Source organism: Somniosus microcephalus, chromosome 12 (assembly GCF_052327205.1).
Source record: "Somniosus microcephalus isolate GS21.2 chromosome 12, FLI_Smic_1.0, whole genome shotgun sequence".
Taxonomy (NCBI): domain Eukaryota; kingdom Metazoa; phylum Chordata; class Chondrichthyes; order Squaliformes; family Somniosidae; genus Somniosus; species Somniosus microcephalus.
The window spans coordinates 3,769,224-3,789,229 of NC_140998.1; the positions used below are offsets into that span (position 1 = coordinate 3,769,224).

The 20,006-nt window shown below is 49.9% G+C and overlaps 1 protein-coding gene across 1 annotated transcript in view; it reads right to left on the reverse strand.

Annotated features, from left to right (window-relative positions):
* LOC147108988 (estrogen-related receptor gamma-like) overlaps positions 1–19,792 on the reverse strand; it is a 161,842-nt gene extending 142,050 nt beyond the window's left edge. The window contains exons 1-2 of the mRNA XM_086004162.1: positions 19,762–19,792; positions 17,805–17,921 (exon numbers count right to left, since the gene is read on the reverse strand). Coding sequence (XP_085860288.1) covers positions 17,805–17,921; positions 19,762–19,792 — 148 coding nt within the window. The remainder of the gene's footprint in view (positions 1–17,804; positions 17,922–19,761) is intronic.
* Positions 19,793–20,006: the final 214 nt, after the last annotated feature.

Consider the following 20,006-nt stretch of genomic DNA (forward strand, 5'->3'; position numbering starts at 1 on the left):
AGACAGTGACACTCACTGGGGTACAGTTCCACAGACATTGACTCACACTGGGGTACAGTTCCACAGACATTGATTCTCACTGGGGTACAGTTCCACAGACACTGACTCTCACTGGGGTACAGTTCCACACACACTGACACTCACTGAGGTACGGGTCCCACAGACACTGACTCTCACTGGGGTATTATTCCACAGGCACTGACTCTCACTGGGGTATAGTTCCACAGACATTGACTCAAACTGGGGTACAGTTCCACAGGCACCGACTCTAACTGGGGTACAGTTCCACAGACACTGACTGGCACTGGCCACAGTTCCACAGACACTGACCCTCACTGGTGTACAGTTACACAGACACTGACTCTCACTGGGGTACAGTTCCACAGACACTGACTCTCACTGGGGTACAGTTCCACAGACACTGACTCTCACTGGGGTACAGAACCACAGACACTGACTCTCACTGGGGTACAGTTCCACAGACACTGACTCTCACTGGGGTACAGTTCCACAGAAACTGACTCTCACTGGGGTACAGTTCCACAGACACTGACTCTCACTGTGGTAGAGTTCCACAGACACTGACTCTCACTGAGGTACAGTTCCACAGACACTGACTCTCACTGGAATACATTTCCACAGACACTGACTCTCACTGGGGCACAGTGCAACAGACAGTGACTCTCACTTGGGTACGGTTTCCACAGACACTGACTCTCACTGGGGTTCAGTTGCAAAGACACTGACTCTCACTGGGGTATTATTCCACAGACACTGACCCTCTTTAGGTTACCGTTCCACAGACTCTGACTCTCACTGGGGTACAGTTCCACAGACATTGACTTACACTGGGGTACAGTTCCACAGACATTGATTCTCACTGGGGTACAGTTCCACAGACACCGACTCTCACTGGGGTACAGTTCCACACACACTGACTCTCACTGGGGTACAGTTCCACAGACTCTCACTGGGGCAAAGTTGAACAGACAGTGACACTCACTGGGGTATTATTCCACAGGCGCTGACTCTCACTGGGGTATAGTTCCACAGACATTGACTCAAACTGGGGTACAGTTCCACAGGCACCGACTCTCACTGGGGTACAGTTCCACAGACACTGACTCGCACTGGCCACAGTTCCACAGACATTGACTCTCACTTGGGTACAGTTCCACAGACACTGACCCTCACTGGTGTACAGTTGCACAGACACTGACTCTCACTGGGGTACAGTTCCACAGACACTGACCCTCACTGGTGTACAGTTGCACAGACACTGACTCTCACTGGGGTACAGTTCCACAGACACTGACTCTCACTGGGGTACAGTTCCACAGACACTGACCCTCACTGGTGTACAGTTGCACAGACACTGACTCTCACTGGGGTACAGTTCCACAGACACTGACTCTCACTGGGGTACAGTTCCACAGACACTGACTCTCACTGGGGTACAGATCCACAGACACTGACTCTCACTGGGGTACTGTTCCACAGACACTGACCCTCACTGGTGTACAGTTCCACAGACGCTGACTCTCACTGGGGTACAGTTCCACAGACACTGACTCTCACTGGGGTACAGTTCCACAGAAACTGACTCTCACTGTGGTAGAGTTCCACAGACACTGACTCTCACTGAGGTACAGTTCCAGAGACACTGACTCTCACTGGTGTACAGTTGCACAGACACTGACTCTCACTGGGGTACAGTTCCACAGACACTGACCCTCACTGGGGTACAGTTCCACAGACACTGACTCTCACTGGGGTACAGTTCCACAGACACTGACCCTCACTGGTGTACAGTTGCACAGACACTGACTCTCACTGGGGTACAGTTCCACAGACACTGACTCTCACTGGGGTACAGTTCCACACACACTGACTCTCACTGGGGTACAGATCCACAGACACTGACTCTCACTGGGGTACTGTTCCACAGACACTGACCCTCACTGGTGTACAGTTCCACAGACGCTGACTCTCACTGGGGTACAGTTCCACAGACACTGACTCTCACTGGGGTACAGTTCCACAGAAACTGACTCTCACTGTGGTAGAGTTCCACAGACACTGACTCTCACTGAGGTACAGTTCCACAGACACTGACTCTCACTGGAATACATTTCCACAGACACTGACTCTCACTGGGGTACAGATCCATAGGTACTGCCACTCACTGGGGTACAGTTCCACAGACACTGACTCTCACTGGGGTACAGTTCCGCAGACACTGACTCTCACTGGGTTACAGTTCCACAGACAGTGACTCTCACTGGGGTACAGTTCCACAGACATTGACTCTCACTGGGTTACAGTTCCACAGACAGTGACTCTCACTGGGGTACAGTTCCACAGACATTGACTCTCACTGGGGTACAGTTCCACAGACACTGACTCTCACTGGGGTACAGTTCCACACACACTGACTCTCACTGGGGTAAAGTTCAACAGACAGTGACACTCACTGAGGTACGGGTTCCACAGACACTGACTCTCACTGGGGTATTATTCCACAGGCACTGACTCTCACTGGGGTAAAGTTCCACAGACAGTGACACTCACTGGGGTACAGTTCCACAGACATTGACTCACACTGGGGTACAGTTCCACAGACATTGATTCTCACTGGGGTACAGTTCCACAGACTCTCACTGGGGTACAGTTCCACACACACTGACTCTCACTGGGGTACAGTTCCACAGACTCTCACTGGGGCAAAGTTCAACAGACAGTGACACTCACTGAGGTACGGGTCCCACAGACACTGACTCTCACTGGGGTATTATTCCACAGGCACTGACTCTCACTGGGGTATAGTTCCACAGACATTGACTGAAACTGGGGTACAGTTCCACAGGCACCGACTCTCACTGGGGTACAGTTCCACAGACACTGACTGGCACTGGCCACAGTTCCACAGACACTGACTCTCACTGAAATAAAGTACCACAGTCACTGACTCTCACTGGGTTACAGTTCCACAGGCACAGACCCTCACTGGGTTACAGTTCCACAGACATTGACTCTCACTTGGGTACAGTTCCACAGACACTGACCCACACTGGTGTACAGTTACACAGACACTGACTCTCACTGGGGTACAGTTCCACAGACACTGACTCTCACTGGGGTACAGTTCCACAGACACTGACTCTCACTGGGGTACAGAACCACAGACACTGACTCTCACTGGGGTACAGTTCCACAGACACTGACCCTCACTGGTGTACAGTTCCACAGACACTGACTCTCACTGGGGTACAGTTCCACAGAAACTGACTCTCACTGGGGTACAGTTCCACAGACACTGACTCTCACTGTGGTAGAGTTCCACAGACACTGACTCTCACTGAGGTACAGTTCCACAGACACTGACTCTCACTGGAATACATTTCCACAGACACTGACTCTCACTGGGGCACAGTGCAACAGACAGTGACTCTCACTTGGGTACGGTTTCCACAGACACTGACTCTCACTGGGGTTCAGTTGCAAAGACACTGACTCTCACTGGGGTATTATTCCACAGACACTGACCCTCTTTAGGTTACCGTTCCACAGACTCTGACTCTCACTGGGGTACAGTTCCACAGACATTGACTTACACTGGGGTACAGTTCCACAGACATTGATTCTCACTGGGGTACATTTCCACAGACACCGACTCTCACTGGGGTACAGTTCCACACACACTGACTCTCACTGGGGTACAGTTCCACAGACTCTCACTGGGGCAAAGTTGAACAGACAGTGACACTCACTGGGGTATTATTCCACAGGCACTGACTCTCACTGGGGTATAGTTCCACAGACATTGACTCAAACTGGGGTAAAGTTCCACAGGCACCGACTCTCACTGGGGTACAGTTCCACAGACACTGACTCGCACTGGCCACAGTTCCACAGACATTGACTCTCACTTGGGTACAGTTCCACAGACACTGACCCTCACTGGTGTGCAGTTGCACAGACACTGACTCTCACTGGGGTACAGTTCCACAGACACTGACCCTCACTGGTGTACAGTTGCACAGACACTGACTCTCACTGGGGTACAGTTCCACAGACACTGACTCTCACTGGGGTACAGTTCCACAGACATTGACTCACACTGGGGTACAGTTCCACAGACATTGATTCTCACTGGGGTACAGTTCCACAGACACTGACTCTCACTGGGGTACAGTTCCACAGACACTGACCCTCACTGGGCTACATTTCCACAGACACTGACTCTCACTGGGGTACAGTTCCTCAGACATTGACTCTCACTTGGGTACAGTTCCACAGACAGTGACTCTCACTGGTGTACAGTTCCACAGACACTGACCCTCACTGGGCTACATTTCCACAGACACTGACTCTCACTGGTGTACAGTTCCACAGACACTGACCCTCATTGGGCTACATTTCCACAGGCACTGACTCTCACTGGGGTTCTGTTCCACAGACACTGACTCTCACTGGGGTACAGTTCCACAGACACTGACTCTCACTGGGGTACAGTTCCACAGACACTGACTCTCACTGGGGTACAGTTCCACAGACATTGACTCTCACTGGGTTACAGTTCCACAGACAGTGACTCTCACTGTGGTACAGTTCCATAGAGACTGACTCTCACTGGGGTACAGTTCCACAGACACTGACTCTCACTGGGGTACAGTTCCACAGACAGTGACTCTCACTGGGGTACAGTTCCATAGACACTGACTCTCACTGGGGTACAGTTCAACAGACAGTGACACTCACTGGGGTACAGTTCCACAGACATTGACTCACACTGGGGTACAGTTCCACAGACATTGATTCTCACTGGGGTACAGTTCCACAGACACTGACTCTCACTGGGGTACATTTCCACAGACACTGACCCTCACTGGGCTACATTTCCACAGACACTGACTCTCACTGGGGTACAGTTCCTCAGACATTGACTCTCACTTGGGTACAGTTCCACAGACACTGACTCTCACTGGGGTACAGTTCCACAGACACTGACCCTCACTGGGCTACATTTCCACAGGCACTGACTCTCACTGGGGTACAGTTCCAATGGCACTGACTCTCACTGGGGTTCTGTTCCACAGACACTGACTCTCACTGGGGTACAGTTCCACAGACAGTGACACTCACTGGGGTACAGTTCCACAGACATTGACTCACACTGGGGTACAGTTCCACAGACATTGATTCTCACTGGGGTACAGTTCCACAGACACTGACTCTCACTGGGGTACAGTTCCACAGACACTGACCCTCACTGGGCTACATTTCCACAGACACTGACTCTCACTGGGGTACAGTTCCTCAGACATTGACTCTCACTTGGGTACATTTCCACAGACAGTGACTCTCACTGGTGTACAGTTCCACAGACACTGACCCTCACTGGGCTACATTTCCACAGACACTGACTCTCACTGTTGTACAGTTCCACAGACACTGACCCTCACTGGGCTACATTTCCACAGGCACTGACTCTCACTGGGGTTCTGTTCCACAGACACTGACTCTCACTGGGGTACAGTTCCACAGACACTGACTCTCACTGGGGTACAGTTCCACAGACACTGACTCTTACTGGGGTACAGTTCCACGGACATTGACTCTCACTGGGGTACAGTTTCACAGACACTGACTCTCACTGGGGTACAGTTCCACAGGCACTGACTCTTACTGGGGTACAGTTCCACGGACATTGACTCTCACTGGGGTACAGTTTCACAGACACTGACTCTCACTGGGGTACAGTTCCACAGACACTGACTCTCACTGGGGTACAGTTCCACAGGCACTGACCCTCACTGGGGTACAGTTTCCCAGACACTGAGTCTCGCTGGGGTACAGTTCCACAGTCACTGACCCTCACTGGGGTTCTGTTCCACAGACACTGATTCTCACTGGGGTGCAGTTACACAGACACTGACTCTCACTGGGGTACAGTTCCACAGACACTGACACTCACTGGGGTACAGTTCAACAGACAGTGACTCTCACTGGGGTACGGGTTCCACAGACACTGACGCTCACTGGGGTTCTGTTCCACAGACACTGACTCTCACTGGGGTACAGTTCCACAGACACTGACTCTCACTGGGGTACAGTTCCACAGACACTGACTCTCACTTGGGTACAGTTCCACAGATACTGACTCTCACTGGGGTACAGTTCCACAGACACTGACTCTCACTGGGGGACTGTTCCACAGACACTGACCCTCACTGGGGTAGAGTTCCACAGACACTGACTCTCACTGGGGTACAGTTCCACAGACACTGACTCTCACTGGGGTACAGTTCCACAGACACTGACTCTCACTGGGGTACAGTTCCACAGACACTGACTCTCACTGGGCTACAGCTCCACAGGCACTAAGACTCACTGGGGTAGAGTTCCACAGGCATTGACTCTCACTGGGGTACACTTCCACAAACACTGACCCTCACTGGTGTACAGTTCCAATGGCACTGACTCTCACTGGGGTTCTGTTCCACAGACACTGACTCTCACTGGGGTGCCGTTATACAGACACTGACTCTCACTGGGGTACAGTTCCCTAGACACTGACTCTCACTGGGGTACAGTTCCACAGACTCTGACTCTCACTGGGGTCCAGTTCCATAGACACTGACTCACTCGGGTACAGTTCCACAGGCACTGACCCTCACTGGGGTACAGTTTCCCAGACACTGAGTCTCGCTGGGGCACAGTTCCACAGACACAGACTCTCACTGGGGTACATTTCAACAGAGAGTGACTCTCACTACGGTATGGGTTCCACAGACACTGACTCTCACTGGGGTACAGTTCCACAGGCAGTGACTCTCACTGGTGTACAGTTCCCCAGACACTGAGTCTCGCTGGGGTACAGTTCCACAGACATTTACTCTCACTGGGGTACATTTCCACAGGCACTGACTCTCACGGGGTATGGGTTCCACTGATACTGACTCTCACTGGGGTACAATTCCAATGGCACTGACTCTCACTGGGGTACATTTCCACAGACACTGACTCTCACTGGGGTGCAGTTACACAGACACTGACTCTCACTGGGGTACAGTTCCAAAGACTCTGACTCTCACTGGGGTACAGTTCCACTGACAATGACTCTCACTGGGGTACAGTTCCACAGACAGTGACTCTCACTGGGGTACAGTTCCCCAGACACTGACTCTCACTGGGGTACAGTTCCACTGACTCTCACTGGGGTACAGTTCCACAGACACTGACTCTCACTGGGGTACAGTTCCACTGACACTGACTCTCACTGGGGTACAGTTCCACAGACACTGACTCTCACTGGGTTACAGTTCCACAGGCACTAACACTCACTGGGGTAGAGTTCCACAGGCATTGACTCTCACTGGGGTACACTTCCACAAACACTGACCCTCACTGGTGTACAGTTGCACAGACACTGACTCTCACTGGGGTACAGTTCCACAGACACTGACTCTCACTGCGGTACAGTTCCACAGATACTGACTCTCACTGGGGTACAGTTCCACGGACATTGACTCTCACTGGGGTTCAGTTCCACGGACATTGACTCTCACTCGGGTATAATTCCACAGACACTGACACTCATTGGGGGACAGTTCCAATGGCACTGACTCTCACTGGGGTTCTGTTCCACAGACACTGACTCTCACTGGGGTGCAGTTATACAGACACTGACTCTCACTTGGGTACAGTTCCCTAGATACTGACTCTCACTGGGGTAAAGTTCCACAGACTCTGACTCTCACTGGGGTCCAGTTCCACAGGCACTGACACTCACTGGGGTATTATTCCACAAACAATGACCCTCACTGGGGTACAGTTCCACAGACACTGACTCTCACTGGGGTACAATTCCACAGACACTGACTCTCACTGGGGTACAGTTCCAGAGACACTGACTCTCACTGGGGTACAGTTCCACAGACACTGATTCTCACTGGGGTACAGTTCCAGAGACACTGACTCTCACTGGGGTACAGTTCCACAGACACTGACTCTCACTGGGGTACAGTTCCACAGACTCTCACTGGTGTACAGTTCCACAGACACTGACTCTCACTGGGATACAGTTCCACAGACACTGACTCTCACTGGGGTACAGTTCCACAGACACTGACTCTCACTGAGGTACAGTTCCACAGACACTGACTCTCACTGGGGTACAGTTCCACAGACACTGACTCTCACTGGGGTATAATTCCACCGACACTGACTCTCACTGGGATACAGTTCCACAGACACTGACTCTCACTGGGATACAGTTCCACAGACACTGACTCTCACTGGGGTACAGTTCCACAGACACTGACTCTCACTGGGGTACAGTTCCACAGACACTGACTCTCACTGGGGTACAGTTCCACAGACACTGACTCTCACTGGGCTACATTTCCACTAACACTGACTCTCACTGTGGTACAGTTCCACAGACACTGACTCTCACTGGGGTACAGTTCCACAGGCACTGACTCTCACTGGGATACAGTTCCACAGACACTGACTCTCACTGGGGTACAGTTCCACAGGCACTGACACTCACTGGGGTACAGTTCCACAGACACTGACTCTCACTGGGGTACAGTTCCACAGATACTGATGCTCACTGGGATATAGTTCCACAGACAGTGACTCTCACTGGGGTACATTTCCACAGAAACTGATGCTCACTGGGGTATAATTCCACAGACACTGACCCTCACTGGGTTACAGTTCCACAGACACTGACACTCACTGGGGTACAGTTCCACAGACGCTGACTCTCACTGGGGTACAGTTCCACAGGCACTGACTCTTACTGGGGTACAGTTCCACAGACACTGACTCTCACTGGGGTATAATTCCACAGACACTGACCCTCACTGGGTTACAGTTCCACAGACACTGACTCTCACTGGGGTACAGTTCCACAGGCACTGACCCTCACTGGGGTACAGTTTCCCAGACACTGAGTCTCGCTGGGGTACAGTTCCACAGACACTGACCTTCACTGGGCTACATTTCCACAGACACTGACTGTCACTGGGGTACAGTTCCTCAGACATTTACTCTCACTGGGTTACATTTCCACAGGCACTGACTCTCACTGGGGTACAGTTCCACAGACAGTGACTCTCACTGGGGTACGGGTTCCACAGACACTGACGCTCACTGGGGTACAGTTCCACAGACACTGACTCTCACTGGGGTACAGTTCCACAGACACTGACTCTCACTGGGGTACAGCTCCACAGACACTGAATCTCACTGGGGTACAGTTCCACAGACACTGACTCTCACTGGGGTACAGTTCCACAGACACTGACTCTCACTGGGGTACAGTGCCACAGACACTGACTCTCACTGGGGTACAGTTCCATAGGCACTGCCACTCACTGGGGTACAGTTCCACAGACACTGACTCTCACTGGGGTACAGTTCAACAGACAATGACTCTCACTTGGGTACGGGTTCCACAGACACTGACTCTCACTGGGGTTTAGTTGCAAAGACACTGACTCTCACTGGGGTACAGTTCCACAGACACTGATTCTCACTAGGGTACAGTTCCACAGACACTGACTCTCACTGGGGTACAGTTCCACAGACACTGCCTCTCAGTGGGGTACAGTTCCACAGACACTGACTCTCACTGGGGTGCAGTTCCACAGACACTGACTCTCACTGGGATACAGTTCCACAGACACTGACTCTCACTGGGGTACAGTTCCACAGACACTGACTCTCACTGGGGTACAGTTCCACAGACGCTGACTCTCACTGGGGTACAGTTCCACAGGCACTGACTCTCACTGGGGTACAGTTCCACAGACACTGACTCTCACTGGGGCACAGTTCCACAGACACTGACTCTCACTGGGGTACAGTTCCACAGACACTGACTCTCACTGAGGTAAAGTTCCACAGACACTGACTCTTACTGGCTTACAGTTCCACAGACACTGACTCTCACTGGGGTTCAGTTCCACGGACATTGACTCTCACTGGGGTACATTTCCACAGACACTGACTCTCACTGGGGTACAGTTCCACAGACACTGACCCCCAATGGGGTACAGTTCCACAGGCTCTGACTCTCACTGGGGTACAGTTCCACGGACATTGACTCTCACTGGGGTACAGTTCCACGGACATTGACTCTCACTCGGGTATAATTCCACGGACACTGACACTCACTGGGGTACAGTTCCAATGGCACTGACTCTCACTGGGGTTCTGTTCCACAGACACTGACTCTCACTGGGGTACAGTTCCACGGACATTGACTCTCACTCGGGTATAATTCCACAGACACTGACACTCACTGGGGTACAGTTCCAATGGCACTGACTCTCACTGGGGTACAGTTCCAATGGCACTGACTCTCACTGCGGTACAGTTCCACAGACACTGACTGTCACTGGGGTACAGTTCCCTAGACACTGACTCTCACTGGGGTACAGTTCCACAGACTCTGACTCTCACTGGGGTCCAGTTCCATAGACACTGACTCTCACTCGGGTACAGTTCCACAGACACTGATTCTCACTGGGGTACAGTTCCACAGACACTGACTCTCACTGGGGTACAATTCCACAGACACTGACACTCACGGGGTATAATTCCACAGACACTGACTCTCACTGGGGTAGAGTTCCACAGACACTGACACTCACTGGGGTACAGTTCCTCAGACACTGACTCTCACTGGGGTACAGTTCCACAGACACTGACTCTCACTGTGGTACAGTTCCACAGACACTGACTCTCACTGGGGTACAGTTCCACAGACACTGACTCTCACTGGGGTACAGTTCCACAGACACTGACTCTCCCTGGGGTACAGTTCCACGGACATTGACTCTCACTGGGGTACAGTTCCACTGACACTGACTCTCCCTGGGGTACATTTCCACAGACACTGTACCTCTCTGGGGTACAATTCCACGGACACTGACTCTCACTGGGGTACAGTTCCACAGACGCTGACTCTCACTGGTCTACATTTCCACAGGCACTGACTCTCACTGGGGTACAGTTCCACTGACACTGACTCTCCCTGGGGTACATTTCCACAGACACTGTACCTCTCTGGGGTACAATTCCACGGACACTGACTCTCACTGGGGTACAGTTCCACAGACGCTGACTCTCACTGGTCTACATTTCCACAGGCACTGACTCTCACTGGGGTACAGTTCCAATGGCACTGACTCTAACTGGGGTATAATTCCACAGACACTGACTCTCACTGGGGTACAGTTCCACAGACACTGACTCTCACTTGGGTACAGTTCCACAGACACTGACACTCACTGGGGCACAGTTCCACAGACACTGACTCTCACTGGGGTACAGTTCCACAGATACTGACGCTCACTGGGATATAGTTCCACAGACAGTGACTCTCACTGGCGTACAGTTCCGCAGACACTGACTCTCGCTGGGGTACATTTCCACAGAAACTGATGTTCACTGGGGTATAATTCCACAGACACTGACCCTCACTGGTTTACAGTTCCACAGACACTGACACTCACTTGGGTACAGTTGCAATGACACTGCTGCTCACTGGGGTACAGTTCCACAGACACTGACCCTCACTGGGTTACTGTTCCACAGTCACTGACTCCCATTGAAGTAAAGTTCCACAGAGGCTGACTCTCACTGGGGTTCAGTTCCGCAGACACTGACCCTCACTGGGGTACAGTTCCACAGACATTGACTCTCACTCGGGTATGTGTTCCACAGACACTGACTCTCACTGGGATACAGTTCCACAGGCACTGACTCGCACTGGGGTACAGTTCCAGAGACACTGTCTCTCTCTGGGTTGCAGTTCCGAGACACTGACTCTCACTGGGTTACGACTTCAACAGACACTGTCTCTCACTGGCGTACAGTTCCACAGGCATTGACTCTTACTGGGGTACAGTTCCACAGACACTGACTCTCACTGGTGTAGGGATTAAAGGCACTGACTTACACTGGGGTACCGTTCCACAAGCACTGACTCTCTTACTGGGGTACAGTTCCACAGAAACTGACTCTCACTGGAAGATTGGCTATCTAACAGAAAACAGAGTGTTGGGATAAATGGTTCATTCTCAGGTTGGCAATCAGTAACTAGTAGTGTACCGCAGGGGTCAGTGCTGGGACCCCAATACTGGAAAGTGTAAGGTTATGCACTTTGGCAGGAAAAATCGTAGAGCAAGTTATTATCTTAATGGCAAGAAACTGGAAAGTACTGTAGTACAAAGGGATCTGGGGGTCCTGGTGCACGAAACTCAAAAAGTTAGTATGCAGGTGCAGCAAATGATCAAGAAGGCCAATGGAATGTTGGCTTTTATTGCTAGGGGGATGGAATATAAAAACAGGGAGGTATTGCTGCAGTTGTACAAGGTATTGGTGAGACCGCACCTGGAATACTGCATACAGTTTTGGTGTCCATACTTAAGAAAAGACATACTTGCTCTCGAGTCAGTACAAAGAAGGTTCACTCGGTTAATCCCGGGGATGAGGGGGTGGTCATATGAGGAGAGGTTGAGTAAATTGGGACTCTACTCATTGGAGTTCAGAAGAATGAGAGGCGATCTTATTGAAACATATAAGATTGTGAAGGGGCTTGATCGGGTGGATGCGGTGAGGATGTTCCCAATGATGGGTGAAACTAGAACTAGGGGGCATAATCTTAAAATAAGGGGCTGCTCTTTCAAAACTGAGATGAGGAGAAACTTCTTCACTCAGAGGGTGGTAGGTTTGTGGAATTTGCTGCCCCAGAAAGCTGTGGAAGCTACATCATTAAATAAATTTAAAACAGAAATAGATGGTTTCCTAGAAGTAAAGGGAATTAAGGGTTACGGGGAGTGGGCAGGAAATTGGACATGAGTCTAGGTTCGGAATGGTCATGGCCCTGTGGGTAGTGGAGTGGGCCCAGGGGCCGTGTAGCCTGGTTCTGCTCCTACTGTGTTCTAATTCTGTGTTAGATTTCAGGAGATGGTTTTATTCCTGTTCCTGGCTGGGGTGGAGATCGCCTTTACAGAAGGTAAGTACTGTTGAAAATATAGGGACAGAGTGATCTCCTGGAAGAATTTCGATCGCCTCGATGGGTCGGAGAGGAATTTCCCAGATTTTTTTCTCCCAAATTGGCCATTGGGTCTTTATCTGGTTTTTCGCCTCTCCCGGGAGATCACTTGGGTTCGGGTGGATGCAGAGTGCTAGAAGATTTGAGGTTAGGATCAGATCAGCCATGATCTTATTGAATGGTGGAGCAGGCTCGAGGGGCCGATTGGCCTACTCCTGCTCCTATTTCTTATGTTCTTATGTTCTTATGTAATAGCAGAGCACTTGGAAAACAGTGACAGGTTCGGACAAAGTCAACATGGATTTACAAAAGGTAAATCATGCTTGACTAATCTATTGGAATTTTTTGAGGATGTAACTGGTAGAATAGATAAGGGAGAACCAGTGGATGTGGTGTATTTGGACTTTCAGAAGGCTTTCGATAAGTTCCCGCATAAGAGATTAGCGTGCAAAGTTAAAGCACATGGGATTGGGGGCAAGGTACTTTCTTGGATAGAGAACTGGTTGGCAGACAGGAAGCAAAGAGTTGGAATAAACGGGTCATTTTCCGAGTGGCAGGCAGTGACTAGTGGGGTACCGCAGGAATCAGTGCTTGGACCCCAGCTATTCACAATATATATTAATGATCTAGACAAGGGAACTAGATGTAATATCTCCAAGTTTGCAGATGACAAAAAGCTGGGTGGGCGTGTGTGCTGTGAGGAGGATGCAGCGAAACTCCAGTATGATTTGGACAGGTTGGGTGATTGGGCAGATGCATGGCAAATGCTGTATAATGTGGATAAATGCGAGGTTATCCACTTTGGTGGCAAGAACAGGAAGACAGATTGTTATCTGAACGGCAATAGATTGGGAAAAGGGGAAGTGCAACGAGACCTGGGTGTCCTTGTGCACCAGTCGCTGAAGTTAAGCATGCAGGTGCAGCAGGCGGTTAAGAAGGCAAATTGTATATTGGCCTTCATAGCGAGAGGATTCGAGTACAGGAGCAAGGATGTCTTGCTGCAGTTGTACAGGGCCTTGGTGAGACCACACCTTGAGTATTGTGTGCAGTTTTGGTCGCCTTATCTGAGGAAGGATGTTCTTGCCATGGAGAGAGTGCAGCGAAGATTCACCAGACTGATACCTGGGATGGCAGGAATGACGTATGAGAAGAGATTGGGTCGATTAGGCTTATATTTGCTAGAGTTTAGAAGAATGAGAGGGGATTTCATTGAAACTTTTAAAATTCTAACAGGACTAGACACACTAGATGCAGGAAGGATGTTCCCGATGGCAGTGGAGTCCAGAACCAGGGGTCACAGTCTAAGGATAAGGGGTAAGCCATTTAGGACTGAGATGAGGAGGAATTTCTTCACTCAGAGAGTGGTGAACCTGTGGAATTCTCTACCACAGAAGGCAGTTGAGGCCAATTCATTAAATATAATCAAGAAGGTGTTAGATATATTTCTTTAGGCTAAAGAGATCAAGGGATATGGGGAGAAAGCAGGGACAGGGTACTGAATTTGGATGATCAGCCATGATCTCCTTAAATGGCGGAACAGGCTCGAGGGGCCGAATGGCCTACTCCTGCTCCTATCTTCTATGTTTCTATGTTACTAAGAACTTGGAGTGGGAGGGAGAGGATCCAGTTGTCGTGGTCCACGTAGGTACCAACGACATAGGTAGGGCAAAGAAAGAGGTTCTGCTGAGAGAGTTTGAGCAGCTAGGGACTAAATTAAAAAGCAGTACCACAACTGTCATAATCTCTGGATTATTACCAGATCCATGAGCAAATTGGCATCGGGTCATTTAGGATCCGGGAGATGAATGCGTGGCTCAGAGATTGGTGTGGGAGAAGTGGGTTTCGATTCGTGGGGCACTGGCACCAGTACTGGGGAAAGAGAGAGCTGTTCTGTTGGGACGGACTACACCTGAACCATGCTGGGACCAGAGTTCTAGCGAATCGAATAACTAGGGAGGTAGATAGGGCTTTAAACTAAATAAGGGGAGGGGAGGGGGAGCGATGGAGAGAAATCTAGAATGCTGAAGAGAAAAGACAAGGAAGCATTGCAGGAAAGTGATTGGGGTAAGGATAACCAGATTGTATCAGGAAGGGACAGAGCGTACAAACAAAGGAGTGCGCTAACAAATAGGGTCCGGGTAAGAACAAATGGTAATAAGACAAATAGGGCCTTAGTACAAAAAAATGTTAAGATGTCTAAAAATGTTAGAGACAAATCTAAAGACACTGTATCTGAATGCATGAAGCATTCGTAATAAGGTAGACTAATTAACAGCACAAATAGATGTAAACGGATACGATATAATTACGATTATGGAGACATGGCTGCAGGGTGACCAAGGCTGGGAGCTGAATATCCAAGGATATTCGATATTTAGGAAGGACAGGCAAAAAGTAAAAGGAGGTGGGGTGGCGTTGTTAGTAAAGGATGAAATCAGAGCAATAGTGAGAAAGGATATTGGCTCAGAAAATCAAGATGTAGAATCAGTCTGGGTGGAGCTAAGGAGCACCAAGGGGCAGAAAACACTGGTGGGAGTTGTCTATAGGCTTCCAAACAGTAGTGGTAATGTAGGGGATGGCATCAAACAGGAAATTAGAGATGCATGTAACAAGGGTACTACAGTAATCATGGGTGACTTTAATCTACATATAGACTGGCCAAACCAAATTAGCAATAATACTGTGGAGGTTGAATTCCTGGAGTGTGTACGAGATGGTTTTTTAGACCAATACATAGAGGAGCCAACTAGGGAACAGGCTATCCTAGATTGGGTATCGTGCAATGAGAAGGGGTTAATTAATAATCTTGTTGTGCGGGGTCCTTTAGGGAAGAGTGACCATAACATGATGGAATTCTTCATTAAGATGGAAAGTGAAGTAGTCCAATCTGAAACTAGGGTCGTAAATCTAAACAAAGGAAACTATGATGGTATGAGGAGTGAGTTGGCTATGATAGATTGGGGAGCTTCATTTAGAGGCATGACGGTGGATAGGCAATGGTTAACATTTAAGGAAAGAATGCATTAATTGCAATAGTTATACATTCCTTTCTGGTGCAAAAACACAAAAGGAAAAGCGGCCCAACCATGGCTAAGAAAAGAAATTAACGATAGTATTAGATCTAAAGAGGAGTCATATAAAGTTGCCAGAAAAAGTAGCAAGTCTGAGGATTGGGAGCAGTTTAGAGTTCAGCAAAAAAGGACCAAGAGATTGATTAAGAGGGGAAAAATAGAGTATGAGAGTAAACTTGCAAGGAACATAAAAGCGGATTGTAAAAGCTTCTACAAGTATGTATAAAGAAAAAGATTAGTGACGACAAATGTAGGCCCCTTACAGTCAGAAACGGGAGAATTTAAAACGGGGAACAAGGAAATGGCAGAGCAATTAAACAGATACTTTGGTTCTGTCTTCACAGAACAGGACACAAATAACTTCCCAGAAATGCTAGGGAACCAAGGGTCTAGTGAGAAGGAGGAATTAAAGGAAATTAGTATTAGTAAAAAAATAGTGCTGGAGAAATTAACGGGACTGAAAGCCGATAAATCCCCAGGGCCTGATAATCTGCATCCCAGAGTACTAAAAGAGGTAGCCATGGAAATAGTTAGGAAGGCAAATGGTGTGTTGGCCTTCATTGCAAGAGGATTTGAGTACAGGAGCAAGGATGTCTTACTACAGTTATACAGGGCCTTGGTGAGACCACACCTGGAGTACTGTGTGCAGTTTTGGTCTCCTTACCTAAGAAAGGATATACTTGCCATAGAGGGAGTGCAGCGAAGGTTCACCAGACTGATTCCTGGGATGGCAGGACTGTCGTATGGAGAGAGATTGGGTCGACTAGGCCTGTATTCACTAGAGTTTAGAAGAATGAGAGGGGATCTCGTGGAAACGTATAAAATTCTGACAGGGCTAGACAGACTGGATGCAGGGAGGATGTTTCCCCTGGCTGGGGGTTCTAGAACGAGAGATCACAATCCCAGGATACGCAGTAGGACACTTAGGACTGAGATGGGGAGAAATTTCTTCACTCAGAGGGTGGTGAACCTGTGGAATTCTCTACCACAGAAGGCTGTGGAAGCCAAGTCACTGAATATTTTTAAGAAGGAAATAGATAGATTTCTAGACACAAAAGGCATCAAGGGGTATGGGGAGAGAGCGGGAATATGGTATTGAGATAGAGGATCAGCCATGATCATATTGAATGGCGGTCAGGCTCGAAGCGCCGAATGGCCTACTCCTGCTCTCATTTCTCTATGTTTATATCTTTTTGATGGGCCAGTGTAGGGAAAGCTTTACTCTGTATCTAACCCATGCTGTACCTGCCCTGGGAGTGTTTGATGGGACAGTGTAGAGGGAGCTTTACTCTGTATCTAACCCGTGCTGTACCTGCCCTGGGAGTGTTTGATGGGACAATGTAGAGGGAGCTTTACTCTGTATCTAACCCGTGCTGTACCTGCCCTGGGAGTGTTTGATGGGACAATGTAGAGGGAGCTTTACTCTGTATCTAACCCATGCTGTACTTGCCCTGGGAGTGTTTGATGGGACAGTGTAGAGGGAGCTTTACTCTGTATCTAACCCGTGCTCTACCTGCCCTGGGAGTGTTTGATGGGACAGTGTAGAGGGAGCTTTACTCTGTATCTAACCCGTGCTGTGGCTGCACTGGGAGTGTTTGAAGGGATGTCTCTCTGCCTCTCTCTCCACCATCTTCCCAGTCGACCCCTTTTCTTACCTTCTTTTAGCATTCCTACTTTCAGACACTTCATAAATCGACAGGCCTGGCAGGATTTGCGTCTCCGCTTTGTGATTTCGCACTCGTTGGTGGCGGGACAGCTGTAATCAATGTTACCTAGACCAAAGGAGAGAACAAATTGTTACCCATGGGCGAAACCCAAAATGTATGAGCCCTATTCCCATTGTCACATCAAACACTCCCAGGACAGGCACAGCACGGGTTAGATACAGAGTAAAGCTCCCTCTACACTGTCCCATCAAACACTCCCAGGACAGGTACAGCACGGGTTAGATACAGAGTGAAGCTCCCTCTACACTGTCCCATCAAACACTCCCAGGGCAGGTACAGCACGGGTTAGATACAGAGTAAAGCTCCCTCTACACTGTCCCATCAAACACTCCCAGGGCAGGTACAGCACGGGTTAGATACAGAGTAAAGCTCCCTCTACACTGTCCCATCAAACACCCCCAGGGCAGGTACAGCACGGGTTAGATACAGAGTAAAGCTCCCTCTACACTGTCCCATCAAACACTCCCAGGCCAGGTACAGCACGGGTTAGATATAGAGCAAAGCTCCCTCTACACTGTCCCATCAAACACTCCCAGGGCAGGTACAGCACGGGTTAGATACAGAGTAAAGCTCCCTCTACACTGTCCCATCAAACACCCCCAGGGCAGGTACAGCACGGGTTAGATACAGAGTAAAGCTCCCTCTACACTGTCCCATCAAACACTCCCAGGGCAGGTACAGCACGGGTTAGATACAGAGCAAAGCTCCCTCTACACTGTCCCATCAAACACTCCCAGGGCAGGTACAGCACGGGTTAGATACAGAGTAAAGCTCCCTCTACACTGTCCCATCAAACACCCCCAGGGCAGGTACAGCACGGGTTAGATACAGAGTAAAGCTCCCTCTACACTGTCACATCGAACACTCCCAGGACAGGCACAGCACGGGTTAGATACAGAGTAAAGCTCCCTCTACACTGTCCCATCAAACACTCACAGGGCAGGTACAGCATGGGTTAGATACAGAGTAAAGCTCCCTCTACACTGTCCCATCAAACACTCCCAGGGGAGGTACAGCATGGGTTAGATACAGAGTAAAGCTCCCTCTACACTGTCCCATCAAACACTCCCAGGGGAGGCACAGCACGGGTTAGATACAGAGTAAAGCTCCCTCTACACTGTCCCATCAAACACTCCCAGGGCAGGTGCAGCACGGGTTAGATACAGAGTAAAGCTCCCTCTACACTGTCCCATCAAACACTCCCAGGGCAGGTAGAGCACGGGTTAGATACAGAGTAAAGCTCCCTCTACACTGTCCCATCAAACACTCCCAGGGCAGGTACAGCACGGGTTAGATACAGAGTAAAGCTCCGTCTGCACAGTCCCATCAAACACTCCCAGGGCAGGTACAGCACGGGTTAGATACAGAGTAAAGCTCCCTCTACACTGTCCCATCAAACACTCCCAGGGGAGGCACAGCACGGGTTAGATACAGAGTAAAGCTCCCTCTACACTGTCCCATCAAACACTCCCAGGGCAGGTGCAGCACGGGTTAGATACAGAGTAAAGCTCCCTCTACACTGTCCCATCAAACACTCCCAGGGCAGGTACAGCACGGGTTAGATACAGAGTAAAGCTCCCTCTACACTGTCCCATCAAACACTCCCAGGGGAGGTACAGCATGGGTTAGATACAGAGTAAAGCTCCCTCTACAATGTCCCATCAAACACTCCCAGGGCAGGTACAGCACGGGTTAGATACAGAGTACAGAGGAGCAAATCTGCAGGGAAATCGCAGAGATATGCAAGAGCTATAGAGCTGTGATATTGGTGAATTTAATTAGCCAAGTATCGATTGGGATAATGCTGGAGTAAAGGGAAAGGAGGGGGAGGAATTTCTGAAATGTGTTCAGGAGAATTTCCTTGACCTTATTGTTCTTGGCCCACCTAGGAAGGAGGCGTTGCTGGATCTGGTCATGCCTCCCTCGCTGACGCCCTCTCCTCACTCTAAAGCTACTCTTGTGCCTTCCTGCTTTCAGCTGGTGACGAGGAGCTCCCTGAAGCTGCCAGTGATAGCCCCTCCGAGGAGGAGGAGGAGGAGGAGGAGGAGGAGGAGGAACAGGAAGGCGGACCATCAGGGCAGCACTCAGGTCCGGCTGCAGATGCCGAAGTAGTGGACACGTCTTCCCTGG